Source organism: Dipodomys ordii, unplaced genomic scaffold (genome assembly GCF_000151885.1).
Source record: "Dipodomys ordii isolate 6190 unplaced genomic scaffold, Dord_2.0 Scaffold127, whole genome shotgun sequence".
In the NCBI taxonomy this organism is placed as follows: Eukaryota; Metazoa; Chordata; class Mammalia; order Rodentia; family Heteromyidae; genus Dipodomys; species Dipodomys ordii.
Window position 1 is genome coordinate 5,100,756 of NW_012267343.1, and position 26,646 is coordinate 5,127,401.

The following is a 26,646-nucleotide window of genomic DNA, read 5'->3' on the forward strand; positions in this document are numbered from 1 at the left end:
GGAAAAGTTGTTTTACAAGCTACTGTGCATTGTGTACTAGGCTGGTTCTTGAAGGCACCTGATTTTGTTTATAGATCAGTATAATGGGAAGCAAGGTGTCCAGGCTCCAATCCCACCTTTACTCGCAGCCAGAGAGACCTAGCTGTAGAACCAGGTCATAGGAAAGTGATTATCATGAGTCAGGAGCCATAGCTTCAAAGCCCAGTTCTTGCTCTGTGTTTGAAGGTGAATTCTCCATGAGGTTTGGGTCTTCACTTGTACACTAGGGATAGCAGCAATGCCTCCCAATGCCTATTGTGTGGCATTTCAGTGAAAATATCAATGAGCTCTTTGAGAATTTGTAAATTAATAAGGACTAACAGAACATGGCCCCATCCATATCATCTTTCTTGCTAGTACCCTTGCAAGCTCGCCATTGACACCATCTTGACTTCACATGCAAAGCGATTAATACAGGTGCCTATGACAGCTGCAGAGCTATCCAAGCAACCGCAGCCCCTTTCATTATCTTCTGCCAGCCAGTGGCTTTAGCTTTAACAGAGGGTCTAGCCTAGCCTGGGCTATTGTGACTTCCTATTCATGGAGCAGAGCTAGCAATGTGGTCTCCCAGTAGTCTCCTAGATATTGATTCAATCCCACATAGCATGGTGAGAAGAAGAGAAACAGCCATCTAACCTACCTTTCTTTTCTTTTGCTACCGTGTTGAAGTATTCCTCTGGTCAGATGAGTGGTCTTCAAAGTGGTCCTTTGGAGACCCGTGCTCAGCATTAGGTGAGATGATGGGCTACAGTGAGTGTACATAAGTCATCCCAGGGCTGGGGACAAACTGAAGTCTGTGAGTCAGCTCAGCAATCAGAATTGCTATGGCTTCTTGGTCCAGGCTACATTTAGCAGGCTGACAGGGAGATTAGAGGTACTGTGGAGGGTAATGGGCTTAGAGTCTGAAGTCAAATCATTGTCTGGTTCAGCTCAATTACCTTCAAGCTGCATGACCTGTGGCAAGTATCAGCCTCAGTTTCCTTATATGAAAAATATAGGCAATGAGACAGACCATGTGGAGGTGGGAGGGAAGGGATGGTAGGGGGAAAACAAAGGAGGAGGGAACAATGCTCAATAGGAAATGTATTCATTACCTTGCTCATGTAACTGTAACCCCTATGTACAACATTTTTACAATAAAATTGTACAAAAAAATTCTGTGCAGATGAAATGAGATGCTGTGTGGAAACCTTAAGTTAGTTTGTCAGCCTCCTAAGTGTTGTTTTAAATGGTGGTGATGGTGATGTTGAAGACGTGGGTGATGACAGCAATGCTATTCTTTACAAGAAAGGCTATCGTAATCCAAATCTTTACAACCTATTGTAAAGAGGCTCCAAATGTGACTTTAATGAAATAAAGCTGAACACATTTATTTTGGAAGACAGGAAGCTTAACGCAAGCAACCTAATTACCACCTGAGCTAACAGAATAGCAATCCTAAATGAGAAGATATATTCGATGCATTCCAGTTTACTTGGGTTCATCAAGTAAGGGCTGCTAAGATATCAAACTGAGTAGGATCACTGCCTGGTAAATTTGTGGTTGCTCTCTCTGGAAGTATGCAAACCAAAAGCTGGAGGAATATCTGCATGCCCTTTATACAGGAAAACCCATGGAACATGAGCAATTTGGGAAAATTACATCTCATTTCAGACATACAATGGGACTGATATGTGTAACCCAAATAATAGAGTGCCTGAGTAGCAAACATAAGTCCATTACTGCCAAAAGGAAGGAAGGAAGGTGTGAGGAATGGAGAAAGGGAAAGAGGAAAGATGGAAGGCAGAGAGAGGAGAAGGAAGGCAGGGAAGGAGGAGGGAGGTAGAAAAGAAAAGAAAGAGAGAGAAAGGAAGAGAGGGAGGGAGGGAGGGAGAAGGGAAGGAGGGATGGAGATGGAGGAAAGGAAAAAAGAGGAAAGAATAGAGAGGGGGGACCCACAGATTTGAAAATACCAAGATGAGCTGATTGATGAGCTATCAGATATCACAGGAGACCAGTTCAGCCCAGAGACAGAGGACAGGAGAGGCACAAGGATGTAAAAGCATATTCAGCAGGGAGGAGTCACCCTTCGATGTTAGGAAAAATCTGGATGGAAGAGGCAGGATGAGCATCTAGAGTTTTGAGAATGCTCCAGTTTCCAGTGATTGCTTTCGCTGCCTCCAGCAGGACACTTGCACTACTCTGATAATGTGTCCCAATTTTAGTTCCAGAAATACAGCAGCACAAAGGTTCTGGATCCCGGGTGCTGCAGAAGTCCCGAGGGCATTCAGTGAGGTTAATGAGGCGTTCCTGCAGCCTGCACTGGTGGCCCCAATCTGCAGGCAGAGTGGAGCTTCAGGAGAGGTTTTAGTGAGTGATTTTGGACCACACAGAAACCAACCATTACCAGATAAAGTGAATCATTACATTTGGCTAGGGGAAAATAAATACTAGTATTCCAATACTGACATCTCTTGGTAAAAAGGGAAATCACATTTTAACATTCATTCATTCACTCCTTTCCTGTTTATTGAGCATCTAGTTTATTGAAGTACAGATATGGAAGATAACAGAAGGACTTGCATACAGTAGATGCACATTAAATAACTGCTTACTGGATGAGTTAATTCCAGGATGAAGACATTGAATCTTGGACTCATTAAGTACAGAAGCCAGAACTTCAGCATGGGGCGGGTTGGGGAGGGAGTGCCAGAGTTCCACCTGAACTGCTGTTATCCGTGTAAATGTCCCTATAGGGCAGTGGAATTTTGAGGAAGTCTTTTGAAAGGCAAGAGACCAGGAGCTTTTTGAGCTTCAGTATGTAGGTATGATGTCCCATTAAATTCACATATATTCTCTACCATTTAAGGATGATTGTGTCCATTTTACAAGTTAGCATCCTGAGGTTCTGAGAATTTCTGTACCTTGAACTGCAATTTAAGTGGATAAGTTTTGATGTGAATATTCATGTGATGAATCAAAATCTAGTCCCTTGCTATTCTTCTAGTGGTTTTTCCTTGTTTCTCCTGGAATCCTCCATCTTGGTGATCTGCGTTCCTAGTACAGCTGTCCCTTACCCTAATGGCCTATACCACTGGGGGGAGGGAGAAATTACATGTCAATATAGGACCTGAACTGCTGTCCCTCCAGGCTATGAGAAGGAAGAAATCAATGAGAGTGTAGCAGCTTTAAGTTTTCCACACACAATGGACTGATGGAGTTAGATCTATTTTCTTCATTGTGAAATGTGATTGATTCAATTCCCGATTTAACTTAAATTTGATTTTCTTCTCACAACCTGGCATTTCCAAACCAAGAATCAATCAAACCCCAAATTATAGGCAGTATGTGGATCAACAATGCCAAGTTATTTCCAGTCGTGTTTCTAAAGCAATGCATCTGATGTCATTCTCTGCAGCCAAAGGGAGGAGTTGAAGAGTAAGGAGGAGGGGAAGGGAATGGAAAATTAGATTATTAGCTTTCTCCAGCTTCAGCAATCAATATGCTCTGATGGAATTCTCTTCCTGTAGCCCAGCTCATTCCCCTTCATGTGACTTGGAGGGTACTAAGAAGCGGAGACGCGGACCAAAAACTATTAATTTAGCTATCTAAGGATACTTTCATTGATCACTGCTGGATGTTTTTTTTTTTTTTTTACTAATTACCTATGATATCTTAGTTAGGCTTCATATTAGCTCTTTTCCCATTTTTCAGATGGAGATGTATCTACTTGCTGGCATTTAGTCAATGAACAAATAGGACACGTGGATTTATGTCAATAAAGGCAGGATTTGAACATAGACATGTTTCTGTCTAGGTGAATGTAGTTACTGAAACTATATCATGGCTTCCTAGCACCCCTATTGCATGTTGAGGTGGAAAGTATTACGATGCCAAGGAAAGACTAGACCAGCATTGGTTCTAGCCGCTGGCTGATGTTTCCAAACTTATTGACCATAGGCAGATCATTTAATTTCTCTTCATGCCTCTGTGAAATGAGACTGTAGTTATGGTTTGCTTTGAAGATTAAATCAGGTGATTTTTTTCTTTCTGAAATCTAAGCTTCATGGGCATTGGCCAAATTGCTCACTAACCTTTCCCACATGTCTGTATTAGTAGTGCTAGAAAGAGTTGACATGCTAAACGTTGGTTGAAGAAATGATGGACAGATATATGGATAGATGTTAGACATCATTTCTGAATCATAATAAGAACTCAACAAGTGTTGCTTCCCTTTCCCTGTGTCACTGCTTGCAGTGACAGTGCTGTGCAAGATGGTAGGGTAGGTACTGGGGGATAGATGTTTTCTAGCTTACTTGCTGATGTGTACATTCGCTTGCTTAAAGGTAAGTGCTTAGGCTCAGTGCCCCTGAACCAGGAACTCTTAAGAAGTTGCCTTTTGATTGTGTCCCACTGTGAAGTTTCCAGTTGCCATGACAACTTCCCAAACCCTAGTGGCTGCTCCATGACCATCTGCTCTTAGTACAGGCTTGACCTGTGTGCTTTCTTCTTCCTGAATTGCAGAGACAACAGTAGTGATACAAGCATTTCCATGTATAAATGGATTCTCCGTGATGCTGTTGATTCTGATTCCCCCTCCTATTTGATCTTTCTGCATTAAGCCCTCCATTCACTATCTTCCCTTTCAGTCTTCTGTAAAGAATAATTTCCTTCCTAAAGATACGCTGCATTGGCAGCATATATATATACTTTGCTGAACAAAGTGGTAAATAAGTCCTAATTTATTTCCTCCATACTGAGACACGTAATAATGTCTGCTTTGGACATTATTATTTACCAAGGGCTTACTCTGTGTCAGGATCTGTGTTCAAGACCCCAACACTTACTGTCTTGTTTAGTCTCTACAACACCTTCCAAGAATAGACTTTTTGTTATTGTTTTCTCTGAAAGTTGTTAACTTACCCAACATGACTTCACTGCTCATAATGATTCCCGAAGACTCTGGATCACTATGACGATTTCCGTGACCTGTGGGACGTAATTAGTTCAGTGAGGGCCCAGGGAGAGCATGTGAGCCTCCCTACTCCTGTTTTTCAGTGTCCTCCTGAGTGCTGTGCAGCTCAGGTGGCATTTCTGAGTAATTAGTAACAGAAATGTCTGAGTCAAATCCATTTCGGATCTATCGTTGCTCCATGAACTAGGGATGAGAAATACTTCTTCAGGACGCCCAGGCTGCTGCTTTACGTGGCTCATTAACTGGGGCATTGACCCCCCCACCCCCAAGATAGGAGAGTCACACCTGTTTCACCATTGCAAGAACTTATTCACGCGGGACTTGTCTTCAGGTCCTCCTTTTCCCCAGAAAGCCCTCTGTTGAATCTTGAGGAGAAGTTCATTGCTGCTATAAATGGTATCTTCTAGTGGCTTGTTAGAAAATTATGGAGTAATACTTCAATTGCTTAAAGTCAAATCTATGCCAAAAACAAAAGCAAAACAAAGCATCCCAAGTCCATCTCCTTTCCTGTAGAAAACATTGATGACAGCTTGTTTATGATATTCGCTCGCTGAAATGTTTATATGATCAGAGTTTGAAAGAGACGAAAACGTGCAATTTAATTTAAAACCGTCGTTATTGAATTTATTCTTTCATTAACATTTGTTCTATAAGTGAAACTATGTCAAATGAGTGAATATTTCCTACCTTAGCAAGCATTGTTTTAGGATTGGGAATAAAGATAAGGATTCGTGTGTGTGTGTGTGTGTGTGTGTGTGTGTGTGTGTGTCTGTGTCTGTGTCTGTGTCTGTGTGCACGCACGCGCGCGTGTGTATACATGCACATGCATGCTAATCCTGGGGCTTGAATTCAGGGCACTATCCTTGAGCTTTGTGGCACAAGGCTAACACTCTACCAGCCACAGCTCCAGTTCGGGCTTTTTGGTACTTAATTGGAAATCAGAGTCTTGTGGCTCTTCCTGTGCTGGCCTTGATCTGTGATCCTCAGATCTCAGCTTCCAGAGTAGCTAAAATTACAGGCATAAACCAACAGTGCATGGCAAAATTCCTATTCTTAAGTGACTTTGAGGTAGTGCATTGTATTGTAAGGTACAAAAATGGACAAAATAGGATCTTTTCAATTAAGCAGCTCACTGAAAAATTTGTATGCATTAGGTCAATTCTAAAGTGGGCTGTTACACAGATTTCTGTTTCACTGGAGCCTTTAGAAAGTTCATGAGCTGACATTGTGCTGAGTGGTCCCTACCTATGCCATATTGCTTGATGGCATTGTTACTGTCTTTTGTGGAGGTAACAGCTTATACTGATATTCCATTCTGTACCAGGCACTGTGCTAGCTGCTGGAATATCAGGTGAGCAAAAGATGCTATTTCCCCAAGGAACTTATTGCTGATCAACATGACCAGGTGGTTTGGAATAAGGTATGGAGGAACAGAGCAAATAGGGGTAGTTTATCAGTCTAGAGCATGAGTTACTTACACTTTTGTGGAGTCTCAAAGACAAATGGGAAGGAAGAGGGACAAGGAAACAAGTAGAGCTCTATTTGGAGAAAATAACACTTGCACCAATATTAACATGATAAAGAGATTGCCTGTGATGGTAGTACTACAGAATTCAGCACCAGCATCTAAGCAACTAGGCCTGGTTGGGGAGCACACAGAGGACTGGGTACAGGAGCACAAGAAGCCTTCATGAAAGGCTGAGGATGCCAGTGTCAATCACATCCCGTGAACGGATGGTGTCAGGTTCTCCAGGGGATTCACAGGAAGTGAAGCGAACAGCTATGTGGTCATACCTCATCCATTCCATTAGTAGACAGACAGTGGAAGAGTTAAGTAGGGAGGGGATATGAAAATTCAAAGTTCCTAGAATAAGTAGGACAGCAGGATTGTTTTGTTTCTATAAGAGATGAAGACAGAAGACTGGAAGATGACATCTAAGGACCTGGCCATCTACATGGTGGATCATAGTCTCAGTATACTGAGGAACTTGGGAAGAGGAGGGTGGCTTGGGAAAGCAGATCATGTGTGTCCCATTTTGAATGGGTTGTATCTGACATGGTCATGGGATGAGTGCGGAAAAGTTTCCGAGAGGGTTCAGGATAAAGGTTTCTTCAACAGAAGAGAGCAGAGAAAAGAAATGTGGAGCAATATTGCTGAAAAGCTGGAAATTAAAACCTTGAAGGTAAATGTAACGAGAGAAAAAAAATCAAAAATAAAAATAAAAGGGAGCTCAAGACAGACCATATCTCTCTGCTGGCTCAGCACAAAGATGCAATCTACTTTATAATACAGCATCCTCCACTAAATCATTTTTCATTCTCCCATACTAGATTCCCCACCCGGCCCCCACCACACACATACTGTTCTCTTGCATAAGTTTTCACAGAGTTTGTCTTGGAATCCAACTAGCTGTGGATAAGCTTGTCTTTTTCTCCTAACCTGTAAACTCCTGAAGAGGAGTGGCTATACTTAATTCTGAACTATATGTGCTTTGCACAATAAAGTGCTTATTAAATCCTAGTGAAGTTGTTCTGAACTGACCATTTACCAACTATCTGTCAAGTCCTTGTAGATGATAGGTTTTATGTACATGATATTGTATAACCAGCACAATAGCACTGTGAGATGTTTGTCACTATCTGCATACACATGCTAGAGAGTAGAAGTATGAGGAACAAAGCAAATCATACAGCCAGTGAGAGGTACACTGGCGAGCATTATCTGTGTGTGCGTATCTGTGAATGTTTGTATGTGCCAGTACTGGGGTTTGAACCATGGGCCTCATGCGCTCACTTAGCTTTTTCCACTCAAGGCTGTACACTCCCCCACTTGAGCCACACACATCCCTTCTGGCTGGAGGATTTTGGAGATCCTAAGATCTCCAAGGAGATCCTCTCTCAAGAAGTTTTTTTTTTCCAGGCTAACTTTGAACTGTGATTTCCCAGATCTCTGACTCCTAAGTAGCTAGGAATACAGGTGTGAGGTACCAGTGCCCATGTAGCTTTGTATCAATAAAATACCTGAGAAAAATTGACCCGAGATGAAAAATGTATTTTGTCTCATGATTTCAGAGATTTTGGTCAGTGCTTCCTTGGTTCCATTACTTTGGAGCTATTGGAGAGGATGTGGTAGGGAAAAACTCCTCCCCCAAATTGGGGGGTAGAGAGAGAGAGAGAGAAAGAGAAAGAGAGATAGGGAGGGTGGGAGGGAGGGAGGGAGGGAGGGAGAGAGAGAGACAGAGAGAATATGAATGAGAAAAAGAAAGGAAAGGGCCATGGACAAGATAGACCTTCCCTCCAAGGCATGGCTTCAGTGACCAGCCTCCCTCAACTAGGCCCCATGACTTACTGTTTCCACCATATCATGATAGTCAACTCAACTGTGCACTCAATCGTAGATTACTTCATGGTTGAGATTAGAACCCTTGAGATCAAATCGCTTCCTAAAATCATACCTCTGGAACTTGCTACACTGAGGAGAAAGTTTTCCACATGTGTGTTTGGGGGACCCAAACTATATCAGGAGGTTAAGACCTTATTTGTACCTGGAACTATCTAACTCTAAAGCACATGCTCATTTCATTAGCGAGTAGTGAGTTCAACAACACAGTGTCTTCTCCCTTGATTCTAAAGAGTGTTTAATATTACATAATTGTTATTTAGGATAGCCAACTAAATTGGAGCAAAGAGAGCTCTTTCTTTCAGGAAGTCTGCTTTTTTATCTTTACCAGAAGGATATTTCCTTTGGTAATAACTTTGATTAAATAATAATCCAAAAGGATACTTCTTTTGGCAAGGGATTATTATTTAATCAGGGTTTTTATTTAATCCAATTTCACAGAGAATTAAGCCAAGGCACAATAAATCACAGAGGTGGTAAAATGTGGTTTCTTTCTTTTTGTCTCTCTCCTCCCCTTCCTTCATTCCTCTGCTCCCCTCTCCTTCCTTTCCCTGCTCTCTGATTTCCTCTCCTCCCTCTTCTGCTCCCCTTTCCTTACTCCAGATTCCCATTTCGGTAATAAGAGGATTCCCAAACTCAGTGCAATCGCCATTTCTTTACATCATGAAACTACTTATCACTGTATTTGTTTGCATTATTAGGTTTACTGAAAAGCCCTGTGAACAAGACTGCCCTGACTCTGATTGCTGTGAGCTCCTGCATCCTGGCCATGGTGTGTGGCACACAGATGTCCTGTCCACTTACTGTGAAGGTGACCCTTCATGTGCCAGAGCACTTCATTGCAGACGGTAAGAGCCCAGCCTCGAAGGTCCCTACCTCCCCTCCTATATACTTAGCTACTCAGCACTCTGTGTCCCTGGCTCATTAAACATTTCTTCACCTGGCCTGGCCTCACAAGTCTGTGATATACATCAAAGGGAGAAAAAATAGAAGACCCGAAACCCTGAAAGAAAACCTTACTATTTTAAGCTGTAGATGATTAGAATTACATCAACTATTGCTTTTATTCTATAAGGAAGGATAAGGCTTGTTAAATTCAGGAAGGATTCATACATGTGTTTAGAAAATAAATTAGTCAAGAGAACCTACAGGCTCTTGGTTGTGCTTCTGGATCTTGTTCAAGTTACATATGCTCCTCAAAGGTGTTCGCTCATGGAATGCATCTGGCAGAGAAAATTGTATGAGTTTTGCTGGAATGTCCTACATGTTCTGGAGAATATTCATGTCTCCTTCTCTATAAATGTATGTTACACAGATCTTCCATTTCACCAATTGTTTCTACCCACTTAAATTGAATTCATGAGACATGGTAGTCAGCATGGTCCTTAGCAAAGCATGGTACAAGGAAGTGATTGAGATGCTTGATATCCATTGCCCTGTGGAAAACCCAATTCCATTTCCATCCTCTAGCAGAGTATGCTGATTCCTGTTTTGCCAAGCATTGGGTGGCATTACTATCTTTACATTTTTTCAAATTTAGGACAAACAATATATCAAACATTATTCTAAGTACGCAACTTAATGATTCAGTTTTTTCACACTTTTAAAATGTATTTATCTTAATTCATTTGGAGATGTGTTTACCTATAAAATTGTCACTAATCTTGACACCTTAAACATAACCATCACAGTGTTTCCTCTCTCCTTTGACCATTTAATAGAAGACTATTCATCCAGCCCAAACCCATCATGTTCAGAACCTATATTCCCTTTTTAAGGAAAGCTCATCTATGTTAATTCAACCTTTGGTTACTCCCCATTTCACCATGGTGAATTGGCTTGCTTCTTTTTTAGTTGACCCATAGTAAACTCCATATTTCTTGGTTCATGTATAGTCACTTAATTTTCAGGCATACCTATATCTAGTTCAAGCCTGTCCAATCACATGTACATTATAAGCACAGGGAAACATGTGTGTGAAATGGCAAATGAAGGCAGAAGAAATAAATTCTACAGGCACAAACAGACAGGTAGGCTCATATTGCTTAGGGCTGAGAATTCCCAGGGCCTATGTAGCTAGAAAATCAGGATGGGAAAATAGGAAGGATGAACACTATGTTGGACAAAGCAAGAGTGTCGGAAATTCTGACCTCTAGAACTGTATTCCACCCCATTAGTTAATTTTTTATGCTTGTTTTTTTGATTTGGGGATACATTAGGAGTATTAAAAACTATGTATTTGTATACATAAGGAAGTGGAGATCTATAGGCAATGACTTATTCAAGGTTAAGGCAAGGTAGTTTAAAGGCTAAAAACACAGAATCTGGAATGATCCCAAATGAGAATTCCAGTGTTTGTTCTGTCTATTACATACTTCTGTAGCCAAGTGAATCACTTACTTTCCCTGTGCCTATCTCTACATCTATAATAACCTGTATCTATTACTTGGATACAATAATAATAACCTGTATCACTTACTCTTTGTCTGCCTCTGTCTCTGTATCGACAATAATTGTCTCATAGGGGTATTGTGAAGAACACAAAAGCTTCCTTTCCCATGCATACCAAGTTTTCAGATGCAATTGGCTGGAAAATAGTTAAATCAAATGCCAGCTAAGAAGGCTGCAAAGAGTCTTGGTGGTTAGACCAAATTGTGATGAATTAAAAGTTTCCTTTCCTTGGTGCCCTATTCTGACTTCTATCATAGATGCGCATTTTTTGGTAACTGCCTAATACTTAGCTGTCTGCTTCTAGACTGAAATCTCTGTGAGAGGAGGAAGTGTGTCTTTGGGGAGAAATCTCGTTATTTCTGATGGCAAGCACAGGACAGAACTGTTCATGATTCTGTGGGATTTGTCTACTGTATTTCCAAGCAAAGAGAAGCTCAGGCAAATAAAACTAAGGGCTGGGCATCATGGCACATCTGTAATCTAGCACTCAGAAAGCTGAGGCAGGAAGATCACAAGTTCCTGGCCAGCTTGGGCTGCTACACAAAGAAAGTCTTAAATGTACCTGAGCTTTGCTTCAGGCCTGTGTGAGGAGACACACAGGTACAGAAATAACTGTTGTGAAACCCAGTTTTTATTCTTGTAGACTCTAGAAAAAAATATACAAATATGCCAGGCCAGGCCACAAGGGATCACATGCCAGGATCTGTCAGGAAGCAGAAAGGGTTGAAAATGTGGGTAACCACCTATATTATGGTCTTTTATTGAAGGAAAGATGTGACAGGCCAAACAGGTTGTACAGGTTTAGGAATAACTTGTTGGCATACACTTAGTGCGTAATGGGGCTCAAGAGTCTTAGTTGCCTGGTCTCCAGGCCAGATTAGGAAAAGCATAGATTCCACAGAGAGGGAATGGGTGTCTGGTTTCTAGATTGGTTAAGGTGCATATGAAATGCATGCTCCTGGTCAAGTCTATTGTTCTCCCCACAAAGAATTAACTGGGCTCTGATGGGAAAGTGTCTCCACAGGAAGATGCAAATATTAGAACAACATGAAAATATAAAATATAAAAAATCTAGTTAACTGGAAATAATTATTAGGTCCTGGAGACGTGATGAACAAGCACAGTTCTGAGAAAGTCATCCCACTGTATCTCTTTTATTCAGCCTAATGAAATTCCCAGGACTTGCATGATGCTGTGTCTCAGTTAGGAATGTGTTCTTTCCATTGAAGTAAGCACTATTTTATAACTCAGTTCCATGTTTTAGTTACTGTCAATCATAAGTGAGTCAGGTAATCTCCCCAAGACTCCTTTTTCTCTCCTCTGTAAAATGGGGTTTGTTTTGAGAGTAATAAATAGTACAAATGTGTAAATCATGCCTAGGTGAGTGCCTAAATCTATGTATGTGCTCAGTAAATGGTAAGGTAGTAATATGCTTGTTTGTTAAACAATTCATCAAGAAAGAGACTTCAGAAACTGAGATTTGATGGGGGAAGGAAGATGGAGATAGATTAATAAGTGACCTTATCTAGTCTCAGGTGAGTGAAGGGAGTGAATGATATTCTTGCCTTCAGAATAGAACAGGAAATATGTGCGTGCCTCCCACACTTAAAGTCCTGAACACGTGAAGATTCTCAGCCTTCTGGGCATCCAAACGTATCCTGAAAGCGCCCACTTGGAGTCAGATAGATGGCGATCTGGTAGTTCCCCAGTAAAGATTTCAGGGACTCTCATGGCAGAAATTCTTACCGTTTAATTTCTTGACTCCAACAGATCACCAAAGGTGACAGATAGAGGAATTAGGATTGGCAAAGGGATAGATCTAGTCTTCTGTAGGAGTAGGAAAGGATCTAGAAAAGAACAGTCTCTTATTTGTTGTGCTAGTGGAGTTTCTAGCTCTGATTTCTAGAGCTGTCAGGCTGTTATGTAGGGGGACAAGACAGAAAGTGAGGATGATGACTCTATTCCTGGAACACTGCCATCAGCTGACATTGATATTTATAAATGTGTTGTGTTCTGTTATAAGTACAGTAACTAATACAGATGAAGATTATACATCCATCCATGCATTTGTATGTTTAGATCATAATAGAGGACTCCTAAGACCACTGGCTAGATTTATTTTAAATTTTAATAAGGTCTAGAGTCAGGATGATGGTAACTTGTCTCCAATAAAAGGAACTCCATTTGAGGCCAGATCTCCTAAGGACCCTTACCATGGCAGCTCTCATCACTTTTCTTCCTCTTTCAGGCTCTCAAAGCTACCAAAAGCTAACCCTTTCTTGGCCTTTCTTGGGAGACAGAACTCTCCAGCAACCTTAAACGTTGAGCTGTCTATGGTGCTGAAGTATTGGATGGGGTTGAGTAATGTGTCCTGTCTTCAGGAAGAAAATGAATTCTGTTGCTCTGTAGTTATACTTGATGCTTAGTTCCCATTATAGGGAAAAGGTCAGCATGACATAGCACTTGTCCAGAGACCAGCTGGCAAGAGCAATATATACTGACATAATCCCTATCCAAGTTCTTGGCACATCTCACACCTTCTCATTACCAGGATTCTTTAAGTGGCTTTTTGCCCTGTCAGGCCTACATTGAAGAGGTGAGACACATTTGCACAAGCACTCACTGAAGTTAGCACCTTGTCTCTACCTGTAATCTATACATTTGTCTGATCCCCTCAGCTAATGAATCAGACTCTGAGAGTAGATCCCAGGTATCGTTTTTTAATTTTTTTCTCTTTATTATTATTATCCTTAAATAGTTGTACAAAGCAGTTACCATTTAACAAAGCAATATCTGAACATAATATCTGAATATAACAATCAAGGTCACCCCTTTCAACATTCTCACCCATCCCTCCCCTATCCACCCTTTCCTTCATTCTCCTTAATATTGTAGGATATAAATTGGGATCTTGCCTGCATTCTCCTCCTCTTCTCTTCATTTGTCTACCTTTTTGCTATTGACCCCACCCCACTCCTTTCGAGTACCTGCTTCCTGGTGTTTATTTTGCTGAACTTTGTGTTTTGTCTTTCTAAGGAATTGCACTATTTGAGATCTCCACTGAATCTATTATAATTCAGTTAATAAATTTGTATACACTTGCACACCACCCAATATATTTACTCTTGAGTTTGTAAGCTAAATCTAGCTTGCATGTATAATGAAAAAACATGGATTCCTTGTCTCTCTGGGCCTGACTTACTCCACTCAACATATTTTTCCAATTTTTTCCATTTCTTTACAAATGGTACAATATCATTCTTTCTAATGGATGAGTGAGATTTCATTGTGCATACATATGTCACGCTTTCTTGATCTATTCCTCCACTGAGGGCATCTGGGCTGATTTCAGACCTTTGCTATGGTGAATAGTGCTGCAACAGACATGGTTGTACTGGTGGCTTTCCTATACCCTAGTTTGTAGTCTTTTGAGTAAAGGCTCAGGAATACAATTACTGGATCGTGTGTGTGTGTGTGTGTGTGTGTGTGTGTGTGTGTGTGTGTGTGTGTTGGAATAACATTCTAAAGGAATTTTCTGCCCAGGCTACCTTTGAACTGCCATCCTCAAATGTCAGTTCAAGAAGCTAGGATTACAGATATGCGCCATCAATATCAATATTCTTTGTAAAAAAAATTTAGGTTGTCCCTCCACAGACTTTAGGAGATGTGTTGTATTAGTTTTCTATAGCTGTGACAAATACCTGATATAAACAGCCAAAAGGTAAAAAAATATATTGTGGCTCATGGCTTCAGTCCATGGCCAGCAGACTTCATTGATTGCAGGCCTGTGGCATGCCAGATTACCATAGCAGAAGATTATAACAGAGAAAAGTTCCTCACCTAATCACAGGCAGCAAGTGGATGCTGAGGTAAGGGAAGGGATAGGGGAGAAGACACCTCAATCAAAAGTATGCCCCTCAGTGATATAGTTCCTCCAAGGGGGTATTACATCTGAACATTCCTACCACTTCCTAGTAATAGAATCAAATTATAGTATAGGTTAATCTACTGATTAGATTATAGCCCTTGTGATTCAATCACTGTCAGTCACTGGATCCATCAGCTGGAGACCAAGCCTTCAACACACAATCCTTTTAGAAATTACTTCATATCCAACCTACAGCATATGTCAATATCCCTATATTGCTTTCCTTGTATATAACAGATACTCCTCAAGACCACTCAGTATTCGTAGCAGAGTCTCTGATAGGATAATTGATTCCTGCCATGTTTAACTTTGATAGCATATCTCCAGTGTTGGCTCACAGCACTAAATACAGTGGGAATGGCCTGTTGCTAAGGTTTGTGCCATATTAACCCTGATCATAGAGGTCTGGTTAATGTTGAAACCTTACATTGGCTAAGGTATTAGTTCTTATATCCTCTATACTCCCAATCTAAGACAGAATATATTCATCAGTACTATAAACCAGTAAGATAATAGCTGTCTAGATTAAGTGGGTGAGATAGTACAACTTTAGTGCAGGCAGGTGATAGTATGCCTAGAATTTCCTTTGTTCTGGGAATTGCTGTATAATTCTTCAAAGGAGTGGGTTCACAATTGAAGGCAAGATATTGAAAAATATTGTATATCCTTAATAACCTATTAAGGAATGAATGGAGAGAAGAGAATCACTTTAAAAACAGAGTTGATGTGGTGGCACATTCCTATAATCCAAGCTATTTGAGAGATGAAGAGCAAATGGATCACACTTGCAGACAAGCCCAGGCAAAAAGTGATATTCCATCTCAATAAATGAACCAGATGTAATGATCCACATGTGTGATCCTAGCCACAGCAGGAGGGGCAGGAAGGAGAATCATTGTCTGAGGCAGAAGCCTGGAAAACATGCAGGACCCTGGTCAGAAAAAAAATATATCTAAGTAAAGCCAAAAGAGCTTGTGTGGCTCAAATGGTAGATTACCTGCCTTGCAAGTCTGAAGCTCTGAGTTCAACCTCCAGTACTGCATTCATTTAAATTAATTAAGATAAAACCAAAGTTGAAGAAATCTCCATACACACGGGAAGTGAGACTACAACTTTTAGCAATCTGCATGTTATCTGACAGCAAATGCTTTACATACATGTGTCCACTCAACTCTTATAGCAAAATGTGATTTAGTGCCCTCATTTTCCATGCATAAAGAATGGGGCTAAAGTGAAGAGAAAAACTTCAGAATGAGAGAGAATACTTACAAACTATACATCTGACAAGAAGGTAATATCCCAAAAAATATAAGAAATTCAAACAACTTAAAATAAAAGACAAAAAAAACTTGAATTATATGTTAAAATTGACACTAGATTGAAAGAGAAATTTCTCAAAAGAAGACATCCAATGGCCCAGTGGCAACCAATGAGAACACATGCCAACCAACCTATAATCATCAGGGAAATGCAAGTCAAAACTGCCATGAGAGATCATCTCACTCCAGTTAGAAGGAATATTATTAGAAAAGATTTAAAAGGATACTAAGTGATTTTGAGGCTGCAGAGAAACGAACCCTTACATGTTGATGATGAGAATGTAAATTCATTCAGATATTGTGGAAGAAAACAAGAGGGAGCTTTCTCAAGAAATTAAAAAAGAACTTCCGAATGGTTCAGTGGTTCCTTTCCTAGCAACATATCCAAAGGAAATGAGCTCAACACAGTTATGTTGAAGAGCTAACGTCCCATTTGTTTATTGCAGCACTCTTCACAATAGCTAGGAAGTTGGTATTTTCTTGTTTCCACACTTTTATGGATAAATAAAGAAAATATGGCAAGCATAGACAATGGAATACAATATGAAAATATGACAATACGGTATGAAAAAGGATGAAATGCCTTCATTTGCAATAACTTGGATGGAACTGGTGGCCACTGTGTTCACTGAAGTAAGACAGGGACAAAAAACACAAATACTACATTATTTCATTCATATATGGAATATGAAAAATTTGACCATCTAGAAGTCAAGAGTGATTTCTGGAATTGGAGGGGAGTAGGAAGGAAGGAGAGTTGAGGAGAGATTGTCTTGGGATAAGAAGTTATACCTAAATGAAATAAGTAAGTTTCTGGTGTTCTATTGAACAGCTGGATGGTACTGATGAAGTTCCGTGTGTTTCAATATGACTATAAGGAAAGCTTTTAAAGATTTTTTTAAAAAGTTATAAATATTTGAGGGGGTAGATAGGCTTATCCTGAATTGAACAATACAATGTATAACTGTTTCGAAACATTACAATGGTGTTCCACAAATATGTATACTTTTACATATGATTTAGAAATAAGTTTAAATACACTTAGAGCTTGAGAGTGGCTAAGTGTTAATTCACAGATGATGAAGAAGTATGAGCACTTGAGTTTATCTGGACCCCAATCCAACATCCTACAATGTTTGAACCTACCAGAAAAGTGACCATGATAATTACTCTTTGTCTTGAAAAGGCCAGGCTTGTAGTCTTGGAAAGTGAAAAGCAAGTTGAATTGGGCTATGGTGGAAGATGGAGCCTTGGTCTGGAACTGTCTTCTTCAGATGACCAACTGTTTGACTTTGTGCTAGTTGCTTCAACTTTCTAAGCTTCAGTTTCATTATCTATAAATAGGAGATAATAGCAATACTTACCTCATAGAGTTATTGTGCAGAATAAGTGAAATAATGCTTATAAAGCTTTTAGCTCAGTACCTAAGACCTAGTAATGGCTCAATAAATCACATAAATGTTATCAGTTGTGATAATATTTTCTTAATATTGGAAGGAGGTCATCGCAAGGTAATGAGTTCCCCATCATCAAGAACCTCCAGAGAACAGATGGCCACATTATTATGACGCTACAGAACAGAAGAAAAGGAAGGCCTTTGGCTTAAGTATATCATATTTAGATCTGGATTTATTTTATCTAAATTGAAAAAAAAATTAAAAATCATCTTCAGAACTTCAGAACATTGTCTATTGCTTCATCTCTGTTTACCAAACACTCTTTGATGAAAGCTGAGAGATAGATTGACTCAAATGATGCATCTTAATGAGTTTCACCTTAATGTTGGAACCATGACTGTCTTTTGAATACTTTTCTTATACACACACAGACACACATGCGTATACAAACTGACATAAGGCCCTGCCTTTTGGATGGACATGATTATCACATAAAAATATAATCATCACTGGGTGCTGGCGAGTCATGTAATCTTTGAAACTCAAGAGGCTGAGAACTGTGGATCCTGGGAAAGAAAGTCCATCTGGCTCTTCTCTCCATTTAACCACCAAAATGTCAGAAATGGGGATGTGGCTCGAGTGACAGAGTGCCAGTTTTGAGCGGGAAAACTAAAGGACAATGCCTAGGCATTGAGTTCACACCCTACTACCAGCACAAAAGAAATTCATATCAAACCTTTTCATTCAAGTCCACTCAAACTACTAGCCTCAACTTTTTGGGTGAATTAAGATAGATTTCAATTTTCTCTGTCCTCCAGAAAGAATTCTTTCTTAGATTCTTGACCCTGAGAAATGATCAAGTATAAATGCCCACATTTTATTAATATTTTATTAATATGCCAACTGTGTGGCTGTTTTGAACACAAATTTGATTACAAAGAATCTTGTCTACATTTATTTGCATCTACCCCTACTTCTTGTCTTTCATCCCAGGAGACTAACATAATACATGGCTTCATGCCCTTAACGAAAAACCAGGACCATAACTGATTATACCTTGACAGTGATTTGAATACATGGGGTGAGTGGTTTCAATTCTTAGAAGAGAGAATTACACCACAGTGAAAGTGGCTCCTTACCCACAAATGGACAAGAAATTTATTTTAAAGTATTTCTTTGGATACCTGCTTACTGAAACTGTACCAGGCTTTTGGAGCTGATCACAGATTGGTGAACATGGTACAACAGGTTGAATGTTGAAAGTGCTATAAAATGTGTTTTTCCCCTTCTCCTTCCTTAATTCATTTGTTCAGAGGTGATGCTGGTGAGGCCAGTGGACTTTCTTTCTTTTTACCTGATGCTTTCCTTACGCTTTCTTCTACATTTTCCTTCACTAGAAGTACTCTTCCATGTTTCCATATATTGCAATACCTTATCTCGAAGAAAGGGCTAAATTCGTTTTCTCCTTTCTCCACAATACCTTCAACACATCACCCAGAGATAAATAATCTCTCTTTCCTTAAATATTGTATATGGTTGTACTTTTATCTTTCCAATGGCTGTTCACAATATACCTCTCTTATTACAGCATTGGTAGGTCACTGAAGTAACTGTTTTAATAAAAAAACTGGCTTCCAGAATTGCATTCAGCCTCCTTCAACATTGAGTACCTGACTGTGCATATTGTTGTTCTGAGTGCTTTTTTTTTTAACCCAGGGCCTTATACGTGCTCTTACTTGCCTGACTGGTGCTCTTGAGACATGCCTCAGAACAACTTTTTGCTGGTTATTTTGGAGATGGAGTCTCATGGACTTCTCTGCCTGAATGGCCTCAATCATTGATCTTCTGGATCTCATTCTCCTGAGTAGCTAAGATTATAGATATGAACCACTAGAATCCAGCTAAAATTGACATTTTAAAATAGAAAGTCTTACTATGTTAGATCTTTCAAAAACGTGATTGGGTGATTTCTTTTACACTTTGTTATAATGACTGCACTTCTTTATTTCCCTGTGAGGTTAGATTCCTCCTTGCTCCTCCAGTCTTACCATACACCACTTTCTGCCCTAGCTTCTTAAATGTCCTCTGTTGTTTTCTGCCACAAGACCTTAGCATAAAAGCATCTTTGGAGAGATACTGCCTGGGAACTTCTCTCTACTTTTATCCCATTCATTGAATTGTTATTGACTCTTCTTTGTCATATCCAAGCCTTTGTTAAATCCTTTACTAATGATTCACTTTCAGCCCTGATCCTTCCCTTTATAGAACTTGTGTCTATTCATCATTACATGCTTATAGAATTAATATTAGTCACTCTCAGTAGATGACAATATTCATAAGACTAGACATCATATCTGCTTGTTTTGTAGAATGGAATTCAGAACCTAGGACAGTGTCAGAAGAGTTCACACACACACACACACACACACACACACACACACACACACACACAGTATTTGTCAAATGACAAAAACGAAGTGAATATAATGGGTAGATTTAAATTTCCCCCAGGGCCAGGGCCACAGGGATTTCATGCTCTCACCTACTGCAATGCCTAATGAAAGTTTAGAATCTGTAGACAGACAATAAATTGTACCTGTAAAATAAAATGAAGAGTAGGAGGCAAAGAGGGCTAACAGGTAAATCCAGATGCCCTGAGAAGATGCATTCAGGAGGACACAGCAAGAAATCTGAGGCTGCCCTTTCCTCTATGATAATTTCCTTCCCTGAGGGGTTTGTTCCCATCCCCAAAGATAAGAAACTCCAATTACACCCATGTCCCTCCTGCACTGCCAACATGAAACAAGCTTCATCCCAGAGCCCAGGAAGAAGGCAAAATATAAATTGAGCTGAGAATTCAGAAAAAAATGCCCATGGGCAAGGCAGGAATGAAATACCAATAAACCATATTAATATGCTGAAACCAAGAAGAATAGTTTGAACTCCAACCCAGACTTAATAACTATACGTGAGAGAGTACGCGGAGAAGGCAAGGCTAGGTTTCAGTCAGAATTAAAATGAGATCTGTAATGAAACTGGTAATATAATTATAAACTGTGAATTTTTTTTTCCTTTTCCTTCTTGTACTTAATGAGCATCTTTCTCAGCAGTAGGTTGGTGTGGTTGCTGAAAGCTCCACAGATAGACAAAAGAATGGACTCCAGTCATTTTGTTGTTATTCTTGTTTTTTGTTTGTTTGTTTTCTAAGTGTTAGGAAAGTCTAACTCCACAGAACTGTGGAAGGGTAAAATAATGTAAGCCATTTCATCCTTAAACAGTAAGTGATTCCCAGGTTCAATAGGACAAGAAGCCTGGAGGAGAACAAATCCCAGAAAGTTACTCTGAGTAGCTTGAGTATGTTCATGGCAAAAGCTGGTGGGATTGAGATTTCTTAATGGCATTCTGTGCTAAGATGTGAGCTTGGCTTCCAACCAGAATGAATGGTTACTAATTTCTCACCTTAACAAAAGAGATAACTGAGTTTGACATCCAAAATTGGAGACTAATTTCTGTGTTTTGATAGCAGGTTGAGTCCAAAAATATGTTCCTGGGGACTAGAGACAGAAGATAGTTGTAAGGACTAGTGGAACTCAATTTTCTCTCATTAGTGATTGCATTCTGTTGCAAACAGAAAGCTACTGGGAGGAGAGAGTGCAAGAGTTTGATGAGATGGAACTCAAGTCTACAGATTTGAGTGCTCAACTAGTTTGGATTGATGCTTGCAAAGTGATGTAGGATTGGGACATTGTGTCCGTGCAGGGGAGGTATGGGTTCCAGAGCCAAGTCTTCTTTCTACTAGTATGACTTTGGATATATTAAAGTATCTCTCTGAGCTAGGTGCTAGTGGTTCATCACTGTAATTCTATCTACTCAGGAGGCTGAGCTCTGAAGATCGCAGTTCAAATCCAGTCCAGGGAAGGAAAGTCCGAGACTCTTATTACCAATTAACCACCAGGAAACTGAAAACGGAGCTATGGCTCAAAGTGGTAAAGAGCTAGCTTTGAGCAGAAAAGCTCAGGGACATCCCAGGCCCTAAGTTCATGCCCTATGACCAGCAAAACAAAACATCTCTCCTAGTTGCCCCACTCAAAAATAGCACTGCGTCCTCCTGCCTTGAAAAAATGTTGGTAAGTCTGTATGCACTTTTCCAACTGTGGGAGTATCTACAATGGAGAAGGTTGTACTTTCTCTTACTATTTGTTCATAGCTTTATTATTTATAAAGACAACGTAACTGTTGGGATAAGGTCTTAGTGCATAAAGCTAGGTAAGCAAAAGGAAACTTGTTAAAAAGATTGGTCTCTCTTAGCCAGAACAAAGAAGCCAAATATTAAAAATTTATTGCTAATACTCTTTCCTTACCATTAGAACTGTCTGGTTTTCTCCTGCCCTTTTTTTCGCCGCTTTATCCCAGCTTTCCTATGGCCAACAAATATTTGCTTATCATCCCTTTGCTATACTGAGGTACAAGGAATGTAGAGATGCATGAAACCCAATTACTGAGCCTGGGCCTGGTGGCTCATACCTATAATTCTAGCTACTTACCAGGCTGAGATCTGAGGTTAGAGGTTTGAAGCCAGCTCAGGCAGGAAAGTCCGTGAGAGTCCTATCTCCAATGAACCACCAAAAAGCCAGAAATGGAGCTATGTCTAAAGTGGTAGAGGGCTAGTATTGAGAAACAGCAACAACAACAACAAACTTCAGAGACAGCACTCAGTCCCTGAGTTCAAATCCTAGGACAGACACAGACACAGACACACAGACACACACACACACACACACAACATACCTCTGTTGGCTTCTAGCTATGTGACAAGTAAAAGAGGCAGTGCAGGATAGTAGGATTTATCATTGGGCAGTATAGAGAAACACATGTAGGCAGCCGGGCACCCCGTGCTGAACACATGTGTGCTAAGGAAACAATGCCTTGGATAAATGCTTCCTAAACTCGATTTTACAGCTGCTTTGTTCACCTAGAGGTGGGTTGTGGTTGGCAACCCATTTCCCAGGTTGGTGCCGGGACACTACCCGCTGGGCAGATCTGGGGCCGAATCCTCCCAATAGTTGAAATCCTGATAGCACTACTGACTGTGAACATTTGCTATTATTAAGTGCCACAGATAATACTGTGCTAAGAGCTTTGCAAGGTATTACCTCATTTTAATCCTGTTATTTCATGCAGCAGGTGTAGTGATTATCCTTATTTTAAAGGACATGCAGGGTTGGAAATGTGGCTTTGTGGCAGAGAGCTTGGCTAGCATGCATGAAGCCCTGGGTTCGATTCCTCAGTACCACATAAACAGAAAAAGGCTGGGAAATGTGCTATGGCTCCAGTGGTAGAACTCTAGCTTTGAGCACAGAGAGAGACATTCAGGGACAGAACCGAGGCTCTGAGTTCAAGCCCCAGGACTGGCTAAATAATAAATAAATAAACAAATAAATAAATGACAGTTGAAAGTTTAAAGATCATGTGAGCCCAGGATGGTCATGTGACAACTTCAATGTCATATAATCAGGAAGGGAGTGATCAGAGCTATTTCAAATTAGTCCCCACAGGTTATGAAAGGGGAGAGTGTAGTGAGCATAAATTCAGGTCTGGCGCTGCTGTGAATTCACCATGACTTTGGGCAAATCTCTATTACTCTCTGCCTTGGTTTCCTCATTGTGAGAACCAAGATACCACTTAAAATTTCTCCCTCCCATGTAGCTTCTTAAAAGTAGCGGGAGAAATGCTGAGGATAAAAGCCTGTGGGCCATTATGTGAAATAAGCCAGGCACAGGAAGGAAAGTACATGTTCTTGGTGAGGAGAAGCTAAACATAGTTCACCTTGAGGTAGTGGAGGATGGAGGAATGGTCACCAGTGTCTCGGAAGGGCAGAAATGGGAGCATAGGAAACTATTCAATGGCTACCAGAATGTAATTAGGTAATATGATAAAATTCTGGCATTTCATACCAAACTAGGATGACTATAGTAAACAATTATCTATGGTATTTTTTACAAGAGCCTGAAGAGATGATATTGCGTGTCCCCAACATTTGAGGTGGAGGGTTTGCTACTTGCTCCAATTTGGCGACCGAACATTGCAAATGTGTCAAGACATCACGTGGAGGACAGTTATGTGTCAGTTAAATGTTTCCCTCTTATTCCATGATGGATGAGACCTCCCGTTATTGTCACATGAGTGTCCCTATTCCTCTCTGTTTTGTGGTGTGCATCGATCTGCAACTAGCAGCCCTTGAACAAGGATACTGGGAGCAGAGGCAGCTGAGCAAACTTTCCACATCCCACAACTTGCCATTTGAAGAAAGCTTAGAAGGATCACAGCCAAGCTTCTGCAGGGACTGCAGACTCCCAAGGCTGTCTGGATGGGAAAGAAAGTATGGGAAAGCCCGGCTTTGGTGGGAAAGATAATATCCCCATCTCTAGCTCTCAGACTCAGATGCCAAGGGACCTTGAACATGACCCGTTGCCAGCCAGGGTATGAGCAGAGGAAAATACATTGTATTCCAAGGAGACAATGATAAGATGGGAGGAATAATTAAAACCTGTGCATCCTGCTCAACCCATCTAGCCCTGGTATTCAGCAAAGCCTTGCTATTTTGATTTCCTCCCCCAAAATGTCCCTCTGGATTATCCAAACCAAATATATCTGCAGCTGCGCAGCCTGGGGTTTCCAGAAGATGTTGGCAATTTTCTGAATCTCTACGAATGGCATGGGAATTTCAAACTCAGCTGCAGTAGTCCCCCAGGGCTTGGCCACCAGGAATTCTCTCTGGATTCTCCCTTTTCTCTGCTTCAGCCCTTGTCTTGCATTTGAACTTTATTCATGAGTCCATACTTCCAGATTTTAAGCTGACATTTGTACAGCATCTGCCCCAGAGCCAGAAATCAAATTCTGGGACATGCTCAGATGCAGTCAGCATTAGAGATGGGTGAGGTGGTGGGAGGAACATGATATTTAGAATCAGAAAACTTCAAGTTCAAATCTATATGCTTCTACTTACTAATGATGGATGTTGGATGAACCACCCGCTTCTCTGATCCACCCATCACACCATCAATAAAAGTAAACCAACAAGCTCATCTTTCATAGGGTAGTGGCAAGGATGAAACTGAGAATGGCATAAAAATAACCAAGCATAGATAGATGGCCAGCAAAAGATAATCACACCCTCAAATGTCTCACCCCTGATATTTAAAATGATGGAAAGCCAGGCCACCAGAGGCTCATGCCTGTAATATTAGCTAAGGGGGCTAAGATCTGAGGATTCTGGGTCTAAGCCAGCCCAGGCAGGAAAGTCCATGAGACTCTTATCTCCAATTAACCCCCCAAAAGCCAGAAGTGCATCTATATGTCTAATGTTAGAGTGCTATCCTTAGCAAAAATAATAATAATAATGTCCAGGGACAATGTCCAGCAGCATGCTGGTCCTGAGTTTAAGCCCTCTGATCTAATTTAATTAACTTAAAAGTTCTGGTAGGAAAAGGTTCTGTCTGATGGTAGGTCATGACCTACAGCTGGGGGGAACACTACATGAGGCTGTGTGGTTGCTCAGAAAGCCTGGGGGTATTTCTAGTGGGCAATCTGAGTAAAGTCTGGGGTAAATGTTTGCTTTGGTGTTCTCCTACTTGAGTAAACAGGATGGAAAGGATCAAGAACATGTATTTTTCCCTTGTGCTGGATATGTTCAATGAGTCAAGACAAGATAGGCAGTCTGGCATGTAGGAAAATGAGGCAGGAGAGGTAGAAGGTAGAGCAGCTGTCTCCATGGGTCATGATTGGGACCCAAGGGAGGGTCATCCTGAAGGGGCAGAATCTCTCTCTCTCTCTCTCTCTCTCTGTTGGGTTTTCTTTGATTATTTGTTTCAGAAATTCAGGTTTGTGGCCAGACACTGGTGGCTCATGGCTGTGATCCTGAGTACTCAGGAGGCTGAGATCTGATCAGGGTTCCAAGCAAACCCAGGCAGAAAAGTCCATGCCTCTTATCTCCAGTTATCTTGCAAAAAAAAAATCAGAAATGGAGATGTGACTCAAGTGCTCTAACTCTGGAGCAGAAAAAGCTAAAGAACAGCACCCCGTCCCTGAGTTCAAGCTCTATTACAGGCATAAAAACAGTTCATAGTTTTGAGACTTGAGCCCAGAGCCTGGAACTTACTAGCCACGTGTTCTTCCTCAATGCCTGTGTTGAGTTTTCATGCTGGAAGTGGGTGAGTATTGTAGCACCACTGAAAGTTTTTATTTTTAAAGGAGTATTGGGGGTGCCATTGGTGTGTGTGTGTGTGTGTGTGTGTGTGTGTGTGCGCGTGCGCGTGCGCACAAAAGCCAACGAAGTTAGATAATTCAGAGTTCGCGCTGTAAGAGTGAGACGTATTTGGCTCTGCACTCACAGCCCACCTCATATCACAAATATTACCTTACCCTTTTGCATCTGTAGAGTTGTGAGAATTAAAGGAGAGAATTTTTTATTTAGGAGTACACTTGGCAAATAGGAAGCGCTTTGCAAAATTACTTTTCATTGGCATCCTCCTCCTCATCATTGTCATTGTCCTTATCAACATCCCTACTCTCTGATCAAGTTGGCTCTCCCTGTTCGATGCCCTGAACATTTTCCTTTTATGCACTCAGCACATTTGCAGTTGCTTGCTCCGTGTGTATTTTGTTTAAGACTGGGGTATAAAAATCACACTTCCTGGGTGTCATATCTACGTCTAAATATTTCCAGCTATGTAGATTACAACTTCTTATTTATTCTCTCTGAGCCTTTGTTTATCTGTAACATGGGGACAACATGGTAAACCACCTTGGAAAGACAATCTTGCCTGGTACATATTCAGTACTCAGTACGGTATAGTCCTTGCCATGATACTTGAAGCCTGTTAAGGGCACACAGGTGTCTGAACAGGATGTTAGCAATGAGACTGGCGTAAGAGAGTCCCTTTTGATCTGGAACCAAGGGAATGTCGCCATTGACTGCAGTGAAGAGGCTTAGTTTGGATAAGATTGACGGAGGATATCCAATCTGCCTCCTGGTGGCCCCACACTGCTGACCCCAGACATGAACAAATCCAGGCCAAAAGAGGAGGGAGCTAGATTGGGTAATCTCCCATGTCAGGGTTGTGAGGTATGATAGTAAAGAACTGAGTCCATGAAATCAA

The 26,646-nt window shown here is 40.8% G+C and overlaps 1 protein-coding gene across 1 annotated transcript in view; it reads left to right on the forward strand.

Moving 5' to 3' along the window:
- The window catches only part of Astn2 (astrotactin 2), a 777,558-nt gene that overhangs the window by 219,681 nt on the left and 531,231 nt on the right, over positions 1–26,646 (forward strand). Inside the window, exon 4 of the mRNA XM_013030183.1 lies at positions 9,095–9,241. Within this exon, the coding sequence (XP_012885637.1) occupies positions 9,095–9,241 (147 nt within the window). The remainder of the gene's footprint in view (positions 1–9,094; positions 9,242–26,646) is intronic.